The sequence below is a fragment of the Lemur catta genome, chromosome 11, assembly GCF_020740605.2.
Source record: "Lemur catta isolate mLemCat1 chromosome 11, mLemCat1.pri, whole genome shotgun sequence".
In the NCBI taxonomy this organism is placed as follows: Eukaryota; Metazoa; Chordata; class Mammalia; order Primates; family Lemuridae; genus Lemur; species Lemur catta.
Genome location: NC_059138.1, coordinates 21,177,412 through 21,190,935, shown reverse-complemented (window position 1 = coordinate 21,190,935; position 13,524 = coordinate 21,177,412). Strand labels below are relative to the sequence as shown.

Sequence of the window (13,524 nt, the reverse complement as noted above, 5' to 3'; positions counted from 1 at the left end):
CCTAGTAAACGTTGAAGTTTGGGGTGAATATTTTATCATCCCTGTTCCTATGTGCATGTGTCTAGGGGACCCCATGGTGGTCTAGCTCCACACTTCCCCACCCCTCACCGCCTGCCTGCTGCTCAGTTGAAAAGCCACCTCCCTCTCCTGCTCTGACAGGCGTCACTACTTGGATAATCTCCTGGCCTCAGGATTGGACTTGACTCACTGTCACCTCGAATCAACTTCTGAGCCACTGCAGCTCTGACAGCACAGGGCTCAGGAAGGAAGGGAGAGAGGAGGGAAGGGTGGGGAGGAGGGGGTCCAGCTTCTGAGCTGGGGTCAGAGCAACCTGCTGGAGGTGAGGAGGATGGAGAGAAGAAAAGTTGCAGTAGACAGGCATTCTTGCACAGTGGCGAGCCCGCCCCAGCCCAGGGCTGTCACCTGGACTGCCTGAGGAGTGCCAGTGGCACCATGAGTTCAGAGTGAGCTCTGCAGAGCGCCATGAGGAAGGGAGATGGGGACCAAAGCACCAGGGGTGGTGAAGTGGGGAGCCCCAAGCCAAGGCGGTTGATTAGAACAGGGTCTCACACTCTGGTACGCATGACAACCAACGTGGAGTCTGCTTTTGCTTGTTTCACTCTCTCTGGGACCCTTGGATTATAATTTGGTAGGCCTGGGGTGGGACCCGGGAACCTGCATTTTTAATAAGCTCCCCAGTTGCTTCTGATGCCTGCCAGAATTTGAGAGCCACTGGATGGGAAGAACTTCAGAGAACCTGCCTCCCCCTCAGAGGTACAAGGCCTCGGGGCTCAGCCCAGTGTGATTTGAGTACCCTGCAGTGACCGCCCCCTGCACACACTCACCTGGAGTGACCCCATTTGTCCAAAGCCTCTTTCCCAGTGTCCTTTTTGACTTCACTTCCTGGTCCCCCCTCACCTCTGCTGACTGGACGCGCAGGTCTGGGCCCACTATGAGGAACAGCCGGTGGAGGAGGTGATGCCCGTGCTGGAGGAGAAGGAGCGGTCGGCCAGCTACAAGCCAGTGTTTGTGACAGAGATCACTGACGACCTGCACTTCTACGTGCAGGATGTGGAGACCGGTGAGTGCCCAGGGGCTGCTGGCTTGGTCCAGCCCCCTCACGGGGGGGGGGGGGGGGGGGGGGGGAGGGGGGCACAGACCTGGTGGTCCAGGAGCCTCCCCTGGAGAGCCTACACTGTGCCACCCCACCCCCAAGCCTGTCACACTGCTCCCTGGGCCTGAGGGACATTTCATGAACCCACATGTACAGTGGACTCAGGCATGTGGGTGAGGCTGAGCAGGTCATCTGAGGCCCAGTGAGGTAACAGATTTTGTCTGGGTGGTGCTCTGAGACTCTTAGGTCATGGTTTGCCCCCATACATCCGGGCTGGGCTGGACCAGGCCTGGCCTGAGGCTCTGGGCTCAGCCCGTCTCCCTCCCAGCTTCCTTGAGGAGGAGGGGCTGGGCTGTCTCTGCTGGGGTTTCTCCTTCTCTAGAGGTTAACATAGCCCTGAGTGGTAGCCGGTTTCCATGGAAACAGGCAATGCTCTAGGGGAAGTCATCCCTGGGCCATCTTTTTAAAGGACCCTCTCCTCCCTCCTGTCCTGAGTGCTGTGCCCTGTGGCCAGGGTCCTCTAGGCAGAGGCTTCTAGAGACCAGAGGACAGGAGAGAGTGCTAGCGACAGGTGGCCCAACTTCCCTCCTCCACCCACTATGCTCTCACCACGCTGATCTCCCTCCTCTCATTGCCACCCTGTGCAGGGAAACAATTTAGTTGGGAGCAGAAGAAAAAGCTCTTAAAACCACCTCTGGGTCCAAGGAGCCCAATCCTGGCAGAGGGGGCTGAAGGTGTCGCTGGCACTCAGGACAGCCCCGAGGATGGCAGGATGCATCTCCGCCTGGCCTCCACAGCCCCACCCCAGGCCCACTCCAGATTGCCAACAGCCTTGTCTCAGCCACTTCCCTTCTAATGATATTTCCCAGGCAGCTGCTTCTGTGGCAATGTCGTCTCACCAGGAAAAACTTGACCATTCCTGGCCTTGAGCTGGCTATGCTTGCTTGGGAAGGAAAAATGCAGGGGACGGGGAGGGATGGGACTGATGAGCCTTCAGAATTAGGTTCTCGTGCTGTCAGCTGTCCTGGTGAGAGCTAGACAAGCAGTTGCCTTGGAAATGAACCCAGGGCAGCAGCCTCCAGGTCTGGGTTGTGTGACAAGAGGGGAATCTTGCGGTGGTGGCTGAGGCAGGAAGGAGAGCTGTGCCTGAGCAGAGCCAGCTGGAAGGGCCCTCTGAGAAGGGTGCGGGGACTCCCAGGCAGGCTCCACCTGGACACTGGGCCCTGCTGGGGCGCACCCGCCCTGCAGAGGAACAGGGCCCTGAATTCTCCAGGGGGCAAAGCTTCATGGGACCGCCCTACACCCCGCCTGGCTGTCTCTGGCAGTTCTAGGAAGCCAGGACACTGAAGTGAGTGTGTCCAAGGCAGAAAATAAGGAAAGAAAGAAAATTAGAGAAAGCCGTGTGTTCCTAGAATGTTGGAAGAGAAGGGAGTAAGGCACTTAGTGGCAGCCCCCTGGGGAGTTGTAGGCTCCAGACAGGACCCTGCCCTCGGGTGGCTCCATAGAATCCATGGAAATAAACCTCGGAATCCACAGCCTCCCTCTTCAGAAACCTTTTGTCTGCTTTGGGGGGACATCATCTCGTCCATGTCCCTTCTCTCAATTAAAGCCTGCCTTTGGGAAGGAGCTGACAAAAACACTGCCATTTGCTGCAAATGACAAACCAGGCTCTGCATAAGGACCTCCCAGAGGGCTTTGCCTGTTTGCAGTGGACAAAGTCCTGCTTCTATTGCCTTGGAGCACAAAAATAAAAGTAGACCAAGTTACGGAGGAACCTGTCTGTATCGAGGCTTCTTCCTAGTCCGTGGACTTTTACTGTCTGTGGGCCAGGAGCACTTGCTAAGGAGAATTCTAGAGGGTTTGCCTTTCGGTGGGGGAGGGGCAGCTGAGACCAGGTGTGTGAAGCTGCGCCCGTGGCCTGTGCCGCAGCCTGACAGGGGACACACATCCCGGCGTGCATACGCAGAATTTATTCGCAGTACAGCTGAGTTATTAAGCACCCTGCATATATTGGGGATTCTGCTAGGCCTTGAGTGAGTAAACAGAAGCAAGTGAGCTATGGTCTGTGCCCTGAAGGAGCTCACAGCATAATGGCAGCGAACTTACAAGGCTGACTGTGGAAGTGTAACAACAATGAACACATGTCGAACGCCGGTTACAGCGTGGCCTTGGGCCCCACAGATAAACCGCACATCCACGGTCACCCTCGCCTCTGAGAGGGAGGGGGCAAAAAAGGTCTGAAGCTGAGCTACAGTCAGGCCCAGAAGGGACATAAAAGGGAAGCCACAGGGGACTGATGCCTAGCAGGGTGGGGGTGGGGAGGGCCTCGGGAGTTGCTGGCAAAAACCTGCAGACAAGTAGGACAGTTGACCCAAGGCCAGAGTGAGTAGGGAAGACAAGGCAGGGAAGGGGACTCCCTCCCCAGCTAAAGAGAGGCACTGAGTAAGGGACGGGACTGTGAAGCCCCAGCCTCGCAACACTGGGAGCTCTGCTCAGCGTGTATCCTGCAGGGTGACAAGGGTCAGAAAGGCCAAGTTGAGGCTGTAGGCCCTGCTCCCAGAATTCCTCCCCGATCTTTCATGAATCCCAGTTCTGAGGCCCTTTCCTTGCCCAGGGCTGTGTGGGCCCCATCCTTCAGCCCCACTCGTGCACCTGGGAGACTTTGCCTCCTGGGCCCAGAGCTGGCGCTTGTGGGAACGGGTGTGGGCTGGCCGTTTCTCCCCATACAGGAGGCTGTTTGGCCTCAGCCTTGCTCCACGTCCCCTCACTTTGTCCACCTCCTTACTCACAGCCCAGGCGCATTCCCAAGGGCTCCCACGGCCCAGCCAGTAGCCTAGAGAGCCGAGATTGGAAGGCCCTGTGTGCCTTTGAAGCCTGATGTGTCAGCAAGTCACCAGTCCCACTTCTGAAGACAGCATGAAACCTCATGAGCCACCTGAGTGGGGACCAAAGAAGGTTTCCCTGCGTGGGTTGGGGTCAGAGCCAGGTGCCACAGTGTCCCCCAGAATTTCACATCCTACTCACTCCCCAGGCCCTCCCAAAGATGAGGCTCCAAAGAGCACGGCCCCAGGCCTCACTGTCCTCTTCCTCCCCTGCAGGCACCCAGCTGGAGAAGCTGATGGAGAACATGCGCAATGACATTGCCAGCCACCCCCCTGTAGAGGGCTCCTACGCCCCCCGCCGGGGAGAGTTCTGCATTGCCAAATTTGTAGATGGAGAATGGTAAGCCACCTGGGACGGCAGGAGTGATAGGAGGCCTGTCCTAAGGCTAGACCCAGACGTTTGCCTTTGCAGCCTGGCTTCCCTGAATTGTTGCTGATGGCCCCACCAGCTCTCCTGTCTTCTTTGTGGCCACAGCCATCCGGGCCCTGCACTTTGACCTGTGAGCCCCCTGCAGTCCAGCCAGCCCCTGGAGGACAGAAGTGACGTCCCTCCCTCTCTCCTGGGGAAGCCCAGTGTGGGAGCCCTGGCTGGCCGGGCCAGGCGTCTCCAGCAACTCCCCCGCCCCGTGTGGGAAGAATGATGTCACAGGGGCTGAGGGGGAGGCTGGTTCACAATAAGCCCAGACCAGCCACTTGACCCTCCACCCCAGCCGTCTGGAACATGAGAAGCAGCACTCACAGGCTGGAAGAAGGTCACTTATGTGTGATCTACCAAGGGTAGGGCCCATGGCCCTCCTAGGGTGACGAAGTGACTTGGATGTGTTCCCTGCTGCGGCCTCCCAGACAGATCTGCCGGCTAATTACAGCTGCTGTTTAGTGTGCTGGGTTTAAACAGCAGACATCAATCTAGTCATTAGTCTTGTTGCTTTATGCCCCAAGGACACATTAATCTGCTCCACATGCTCCCCGCTCCCTCCTCTGCTCCCAGCTATGCTCTGATTCCATTAGGTGGTGGCCACAGTGCCCGAGGCTGGGCCTAGATGGAGTCCAGCAACTGTCCTCTGTGACACCCTCGAAGCCTGGACAGGGAGGGGCTCTGCCCCCTGCCCTGCCATCACCTAGGCCCTGGGATCCCAGACCCCTCAAGGCTGCCCCTTGAGCTCTGCCCGTGCTGCCATTGCAGGTATCGTGCCCGAGTCGAGAAAGTCGAGTCTCCTGCCAAAGTACACGTCTTCTACATCGACTACGGCAATGTGAGTGTCGGGGACCAGGGCGGGGGGGACTGTCAAACACAGCAGCCCCTGGGTCAAATTGTCGGATCTCTGGAAGGTTCGTCTGAGCTTACCGACAGAACGATGAACATTTGGGCATCTCTGCTGTGCACGTGACAGGCCAGGCCCCCTGAGTGACCAGCCAAAACTGATGTCTGTGGCCAGTGGCTACAAGCACTGAAAAGTCCCGCCTCCAGGCCCCAAGTGAGTGCCCAGCCACATGCACCATTGCTCTTCTGGCTAACATCCTGCAGCAGGGGTGCAGGACTTCTCCAGCACGTGGAGGCCCTTTTCACCCCACAGCTCCTGTTCATGTTCAACCAGGTGTTTGTTCCATCTGCTAATCCCCAGCACATCCTAAAACCCAGATTGGCAGGAAAAGGAGAGCCACAGGGTGACAGAGTTACTGACTGGTACCCTTGGGGAAAAAGTCTCTTGGGCTGCACCTGGGAGTCTGTTGGCAGTTCCTGGGAGATTCTCTGTAGGTACAGCAGCAAGGAGCAGAGGAAGTTGTAGTTGAGGAACATGACGCTCCTGAGGTGTGGCTGTGGTCTGCTTTCCTCCTGTGCCCTGCTCAAGGACTAGCTGAGGATCTGTTAGCAGAGATCCCAGAACTGGGCCCTGCTCCCAACTGGGAGTGCTCAAAGGAAAAGGTCCTGCCAGACTGGGTGCCCCCACACACCTGGGCTAGGACCACAGGCAGGCCTGGGGACTACAGGGACCCTTGTCCTGGTGTGATCTCCCAGCCAGCAGCTCTGGGAAAGCAGTCAGGGAACCAACCCCAGAGGGAAGGGCATTGGAAGAAAATGCCAACAGCAGTTAAAATCCAGTTATCATTGTGATTGTTTTCAAGGGAGCCGCCAGGTGTGCCAGCACCATCCCCAGAGTGACAGAGTGTGAGTCACAGCTCCCCAGCTACTGCTGGCAGCAGCAGGGCAGGTTCTCCCAAGGCTTCACCAACTGGGGAAGCCTGTGCATGAGGTGAAGTGGAACTGGGCCATGGGGTGAGCAGGGGAGGCCCACAGTTCCCCAAGGCCTGGCCGCAGAGCTGTCATGTGAGAGCGAGGGGGCATCGAGTGTGTGATGCTGCTGACCTGGTGCTTCCTCTGCAGAGAGAGGTCCTGCCATCCACCCGCTTGGGTACCCTGCCACCTGCCTTCAGCACTCGGGTGCTGCCAGCTCAAGCCACAGAGTATGCCTTCGCCTTCATCCAGGTGCCCCAAGATGTGAGTCTAGACCCTTCCTCCTTCCAAAGGGGACTATGCACTGACAGCCACTGCTGCAGCCCTCAGGGGCTGATGGGAGAAGATGGAAACAGTCATGGATGTGGTGTGTTAGTAACAGGACTCAAGAGATGGGAAGTTGAGGGAAGGTACCACCGAGGAGGTGACATTAGAGCCTTACAGCTAGTTCCTCAGAAACAGATAGGCCTGGTGGCCAGGGTGTATTTGAGCAAAGACTAGACCACTGCAGCTGGACCCCAAGGGGCTTGTGGACAGTGGCAGGAGGTAAGAAGGGAAGGAAGTTAGGGCCTGAGTGTCATGGCTTTGTCTGCCCTGGTGCGGAGTTCATTCTTTGTGCTATAGGCAGGAGGGATGTGGCACGATTTTCAGCAGAAGTGTGACATGTTCCAGTGTGTTTCTGAAAGTTGGTTCTGGTGGCGCTGTGGATGGGAGGAATGGGTGGGAGACAGTTACAACAGTCTGGGCCGAAGACTAGCTGGTGCCGGATTTCTTACGTGTGGATGTGTTGCTGTTGGCCAAGGGGAACAAGAAGGAGTGAATTTGGGGCTGTAGGACCTCCAGGTGGCTTTATAGTTTTCAATCTGGAAGCGAGATGAGACCTAGAATTATGCAATTGAGTAGTTAAAACTGTGGCGGTGTACAAGATTACCCAGAGTGAGTATGTGGACAGTGCAATGGGGAGGAAAGAGCCTTAAGAAGTGCTGGGGTCCCACGACCTGAGGATGAGAGCCCAGAGGCAGCACGTGCAGCCAGAGAGGAACCTGTATTCAGGGTTGTAGATGCCCGTAGTTCCCAGAAGGGGACAGCCAGTCTGCAGTGTCATCTCCCCAGGGAGTTCAGGCAGGTTGAGACTTGCAGGGAGTGCCCTGGGCTTTAGCTTCGAGGAGGTGTCTGGTGCCAGAAGCAAGAGCTATGCGAACAGCGTGGTCGGCATTGCCTCCAGATGCAGGGTGGGTGCCCATGAAAAAAAAGCTTGAGTAGGAATCAGCACCGTTGACTGTTCCTTACATTTTCACAAAGTTGCTGAAGGGCAAGAGAGAAAAGAACAAAAGATGTTGAGGGCAAGTATCACAGACCCGGTGAAGGGCAGTCTGTGGGGATGGGGAAGACAGACATAGGGACGTGATGGGCTCACTGTGCCAGAGCAAGGTCCCAAGAGAAGTAGAAGGTGAGAGGGCTAGCCAGGGTGCCAAGGGTAGGGGAGCTTTGGGTGGGAAAAATCCACTTCTCCTCGGAGGCACAGGCACGTGGGAGGGGTGCAACGGTAGGAAAGAAGAATGGGCTCACGTGCACATAGGCTCGGGCTTCAGGAAAGGAAACTAGGGAAAGGGACACTTCCTGCCCAGGGCCTCTTTCCCCTCATTAGGATCCAAAGGGCAGTGAGTTGGAGGCCCCTGCTGGCCAGCCTGTCTTGGAATTCTGTGGACAGGATCTGAGGCCCAAGTGACTGTTCTTCAGCTTCCACTGACCCATGTGCTATCCCGGGTGTGTCCCTGCTCCAGGACGATGCTCGCACGGACGCCGTGGACAGCGTGGTCCGGGACATCCAGAACACTCAGTGCCTGCTCAACGTGGAGCACCTGAGCGCCGGCTGTCCCCACGTCACCCTGCAGTTTGCTGATTCCAAGGGCGATGTGGGGCTGGGCTTGGTGAAGGAGGGTCTGGTCATGGTGGAGGTGCGCAAGGAGAAGCAGTTCCAGAAAGTGGTACGTGATGCCACAGTGGCACCCCCCGCTATGGGGAGGCCTCACGGATGAGAGCACTGGGGACTGCACCAGGAGCCAGGCAGGAAGAGGGAACCCACCGTCCTGCTGCTTCTGCTGGGGAAAGATAATGGATTTGGGTTTGTTAGAGTTTAAAAAAAAAAAAAGCTAATTACATCCCAAATTAATTGGCTACGGGTTTGGCTGGGAATGCAGCTGCAAACTAGAGCGGAAATTTTCCCGTCCCTGTGCCCCCAGGTGACAGGCTCAAAAGCTTTGCCAGGCTTGGTATGAAGAGGGTCAAAACCTGTCTCTTCCTGTCCCAGTCTCACTTCCTTTCCTCCAACATGCAACTTCCAAGTCCATAACTAACTCCTAGCACCCAGTGCCACCTGGAGCGAGAACTGGCCAGGAAGTGGCCCCAAAGAACCCAAAAGGACTCTGCCACACACCCCTCCAGCCTGTTTGGAAAGACCCTCAGACTCGGGGCTGGGCACAAGTCCTGCCTCCACTGTTTCTGAGTTGGAGAAGTCAGCCTCCTGTAGCCTACATCTCCCTGGTGCAATGAGAGTACTCGCTGCCTCACGACTTCACGGGGCTGATCATGACGATCAGTGAGCCACTACCTGGGAACACCGTGCGCTGCGCAGCTACTGATAGTTAGGTTTGGGCTCTGGATACCAGCAACCCCACTCACTCAGCACCGCACGTATCTGAGCCCTCCCCAGCCTCTCACCAAGCCCCAGCTAAGGCCCCACTGCAGACCAGCCCTCCCCAGGGAAGCCTCCAAGAGGGCCAGGCTAGGAGGAGCTCGTGGCCTCCACAGTGCCACCACCTCATGGCAGGAACTGGTGGGAGAGCAACAGGATGTACCAGCTCCTCCCAACACTCCCTCAGCAACGAGGGGTGAGACAGGTGGGGCCTGAAAACCAGATTCTCTTCTCCTTTTGGTCTCTCCTCGGTGTGCCCACCGCCTTCCCTTTCCCCAGCGCGCTGTGCCTCTCCTCTGCCCACAGCACCTCAGGCCCACTGACGCACTGCTGGTTTGGGGATCAGTGGCGCTGGTTGTGCATGTTGATGACTCATTCGGAACAAGACGCCAGTGTGAAACGCTCTTGTGTCTTAGGAGAAATCTGACCCCTGGCTCCCCCCTGGGACACCCCCGGTTTCCTAAAATGGCTCCAATGAGGTTAGCTAAAGTTTCCCTGTAGAACTGGAGATCTTAATATGTCCCCGTATGGAGCTGCCCATAATGTCTCTAGTATCTGGAAAATTCCTTTTTCCCGGTCCCTGAGATAAACACGTAACGTGTTCATTCATTTATCCATTCTCTCAGGAAACACCTACTGAGGGCCTGCCATATATCAGTGAGCAAGAGACAGCATCCCTGCCCTGTGGAGCTTACATTCAAGCATGAGGAAACAATAAAAATGAATATAATAAGTAAATTAAATAGAAAGTTAAAAGATGATAGCTGCAATGGAAAAGGAAAAAAATAGAGTCAAGGAAATGAGAGTGGGTGGGAGGAGATGGTTTCATTTTACGTGGGGGCACGTGAGGCCTCATCAGGAAAAAGGTACTTTGTCATAGACTCAGGCGGTAGGAGCCAGGAGGCCCTGAGGGGAGGAGTATTCCAGGCAGATGGAACAGCAAAGAGTTGAGCGAACACCCAACTCTTCGGGTTGGGTGCACTTTGGGTTTCGCTCTGAGGGAACTGGGACTCCGTGGGAGGGCTGGGCAGGGTGGTGTGCACCTGCCCCGTGCAGAAGCCCCATCCTGAGCGCCCCCTTCCTCTCTCCCGCCCCTGCAGATCACAGAATACCTGAACGCCCAGGAGTCGGCCAAGAGCGCCAGGGTGAGTCCTTGCCTCGAGAACCCAGAGGATGCTGAGTTGAGGGGCTTGGTCCTGCGTGTTCCAGAAGACCCCACGTCCCTAAAGAGCTGTCTTCTGCTTTCTCTCACAGCTGAACCTGTGGCGCTATGGAGACTTCCGAGCCGATGATGCCGACGAGTTTGGCTACAGCCGCTAAGGAAGGGATCGGGTCTGGCCCCCAGCACCGCTCGCGCCAGTACCCCTTTCTCTGCCGGGAGGGTGTTTTCAACTCCAGACCCCAGAGAAGGGTGTAGATTGGGTCCAGCTTCACTTCAAGTGTGTGGAAATGTCTCGTAGGGTGGCATCGGGCTGGGCTGGGGGAACCCCATGGCTTTCTAGAGGCAGACCATTGTCCTCTGGGTCGACAGGCACTGTCGTCCACAGTCTCTCCTAGCTGATTTTGTATTTTTATTTGGGGGGTTGTGGTTTTTAAAAGTTGTCCTCAAATCAGGAAGAAACATTGAAAGACTTTGTCCCAGTGGAGGGCGTAATCCTAACACCTGGGCCAACTGCCAGCTGGCACCTGCCTCTACCCCAGACTGCCCTTCCTCCCCAGCTCTCTGTCCAACTGTTGATTATGTGATTTCTCTGATGTCCATTTTCAAATGCCAGCGTGTCCACCTCCACCCCCTGGCCAGCCCATTCTGTATTTAAAGCTTTCAAGGCCCAATAAAATAGTACATGCTGTCTGCAGCCCTTATTGGTCATAGTGGAGCCCAGAGCCTGGGGTCCTGGCGGCCCTGGCCAGGGGGAGACCCAGACACTTGAATGACCCCCAAGGTAGTCATCCAAATGCCTGGCCACCCCCTAAAACCTAGCCTGCTGGGGAAAGCAAGCCCGTTCTTCACAGTCCCAAGCGAGCAATTCCTGGGGCCCGGTCGGCATTGCTTGGCACCATGGCTGTCATACAGAGGCTGCATGTCTTTTTTGACTCATTGCAAGTGGCTGTCCTCAAGGACCTTAGAGATTTAGAGCAGCTCAGCCAGCAGCGCCCAGGACTGTTCACCCACTGTGAACATGTGCATGGCACGAGAGGCCCAGGCAGGGAGTGGCTGGGCCTGTCCACAGGCAGGCCAGCCAGAGCCCCACGAGGATCCAAAGGGGAATCAGGTGAGGGAAATGAGGCGATTTCTAATCCCTGCCCTGGGCTGACACAGAGTGGGCTAGAACACAGCCGTCTGTCCTTCACTGGAGAACAGGGCTGGGACGACAGGTTTCTCCAGCAGGATCCTGGGCCCCAGCAAGGAGAGGCCTGTCTACTCCGGGTTAGCTCTTGCTCATGTATGACTTGATAAGTTCTCCTCAAAGGTCCTCAGGGTAGGGCTGGCCCTGCCTCTCAGAATCTTCGGGCTACTTCTAGCTCATGAGAGAGAAGAGAGAGCCCCTGGACAGCCACTGTGGTGTGCAGTGAGGGCCTGTCATACACAGGTAATGCCAGGGACAGAAAAGTCAGCCATGCGAGGTAGACGTCACCACTCCTGGCGTCCCCAGTGTCCAGCCCCTCATTCTTCCTCCATGGCATCATCTGTGTGGCCCTGCCCCTCCCAGGCACATACTCTGGTGAAACCTGGTGGTGGCGCGTCTTTCTGGCAGCCTCACGTTCCATCCTGACATTCTCATCTGCAGTGATGCTCCAAGCTACCCTGTAAGATCGGTCCTTTGATCTTGGGGTAGGGGGAGTCAGTGGATGGAGCAGGGCCTGGCTGGCCAGCTCTCGTTCCTAAGCCAGAGATCCTGCCCTAACACACACTTTTTCTGGCCAGGGTTCACGTGGGGTTCTGCCCAGGACTCCTCCTTTCAGCCAAAAAGATGTGTGCTGCTTGTACTCAGGGTGTACTAGTCAAGAGAGATGAGAATGAGAAGAACCAAGGAGGGGCAATGGGGAGAAATGTTGAGTCAGTTCAGCTCCAGAAACCTCTACGTTCCCCTTCCTCCTCTTGAGGACTCGTGGTTTCTGCCTGCAGCTCCTCTGGTTTGGTGAGAGCAAGCGCTCCCTGAATCAGACGCTTCACGGTCCAGTGAACTGCGTTTCCCCAGACTCCATGCAGCCCTGCGGGGGGGCCGGAGAAGTCAGCAGGAGTGTGGATGATGACTTGGTGTGAGTCTCTCCATCATCCCTGCTCCCGGAGAAGCTGTCCCACCCCCAGCAGGCGAGCATACTCTCATCATGGGCTCATTTTTTATTTTTATCCATGGAGAAGAGAATGCCCATCTCACCCACTTCTCAACCTCTAAGGTGCTCCTGGTGGGGCCAGGAGGTAGGTCGGTGCGCATTCATGAACACAGTCAGCAGAGGGCAAGATGCCAGCCCACTCTTTTGTAAAAGGGTCTGAAATCATCTCACGGTCTTAACTGTTGCCGTGGTTACATCTGCGCCCAAGAATAAACCCTCCTTAGTTTTCCAATTGAAATTATGCGTGAGCCTTCCCACTTCTTACTTCCTTTCTCTTCCAAGGCTGGTTTAGACAAAGGTCAGAGCAGTCACCAGGCAGGAAGGTTCTGCTGCAGCTTGTCTGTTTTGGGCCCCACCTTGGTGTTCCTCTCTCCCTGCCACATTTGTTGAGTCCCTGAGGTTTGTCGGGGGCAGGGTTGGGACCATAGTGAGGCGATCCACGTGCCTGGGGTGCAGCATGAAGGAGGCATTCAGAGTGCACGGGCACGTTCTGTTCCCATCCAGAGCTGTCCAGTCAAATCCGCTTGCTCCAGGATCACAAACAAAGCTCTCCATAGGTTCCTCCCTCTCCCCTTGAGTTGCAAAAATGTGCTCCTTGGCCTCAGGGTCATGGGTTCTGCTTCCCCAACCACCTTTCCAGTTGAACAACAAAATCTCTAGAGCACCTGCTGTCCTTCCATCCATGCATCCACCAAACAGGGATTAAAACCCAGGAAGCACCAAGTACAGAGTTGGGTCCAGTGTATGCCGAGCCATCTCTGGGCTCTCAGGGGCATGCTGGCTGGGTGTGGAGGTGGCAGCAGGTGCCATAAAATCTGTGACAAGCTATGGGAGTGGGCATGGCTGCAGGACTTCAAGGGGCCAAGGCCCTGGCCTGGGTGGCTGGGAAGCTTCTCAGCAGAAGGGCGAGAGTTGGGGCTAGCAGGTGGCAGGAAAGCGCTGCTATCTCTGGGCAGGTTTAGGAGTCTCCCAGTCTCGGAGGTGGAAGCCCTGGGTTTGGTATGGCCACCTGGGAAGTGTGGATGCCCAAGACCCCCCTCCCCAGCGCCTCCCTCCTCCCTGTTAGTGCGCAGGATCAGTAGAGAAGGCGTGTTGTGGAGAGAAGGGCTCCCGTGGCTGCCTGCGTTTATTTATTGGTTTGATTATTTCGGCATCCTGGGGAGAGTCGATGGACCCCTTTTCTTGCATCAGCCCATGTTGGGAAGGAGTAGGGAGGGGCTGGAGAGCTGGTGCCTCAAGATTGGTTATTGATGTCCTAATTACA

The 13,524-nt window shown here is 56.3% G+C and overlaps 1 protein-coding gene across 1 annotated transcript in view; it reads left to right on the top strand.

Annotated features, from left to right (window-relative positions):
• The window catches only part of SND1 (staphylococcal nuclease and tudor domain containing 1), a 416,716-nt gene extending 405,936 nt beyond the window's left edge, over nt 1-10,780 (top strand). The window contains exons 18-24 of the mRNA XM_045564681.1: nt 940-1,081; nt 4,213-4,336; nt 5,180-5,249; nt 6,380-6,493; nt 8,014-8,217; nt 10,025-10,069; nt 10,179-10,780. Coding sequence (XP_045420637.1) covers nt 940-1,081; nt 4,213-4,336; nt 5,180-5,249; nt 6,380-6,493; nt 8,014-8,217; nt 10,025-10,069; nt 10,179-10,244 — 765 coding nt within the window. The 3' untranslated portion in view covers nt 10,245-10,780. The remainder of the gene's footprint in view (nt 1-939; nt 1,082-4,212; nt 4,337-5,179; nt 5,250-6,379; nt 6,494-8,013; nt 8,218-10,024; nt 10,070-10,178) is intronic.
• Nucleotides 10,781-13,524: the final 2,744 nt, after the last annotated feature.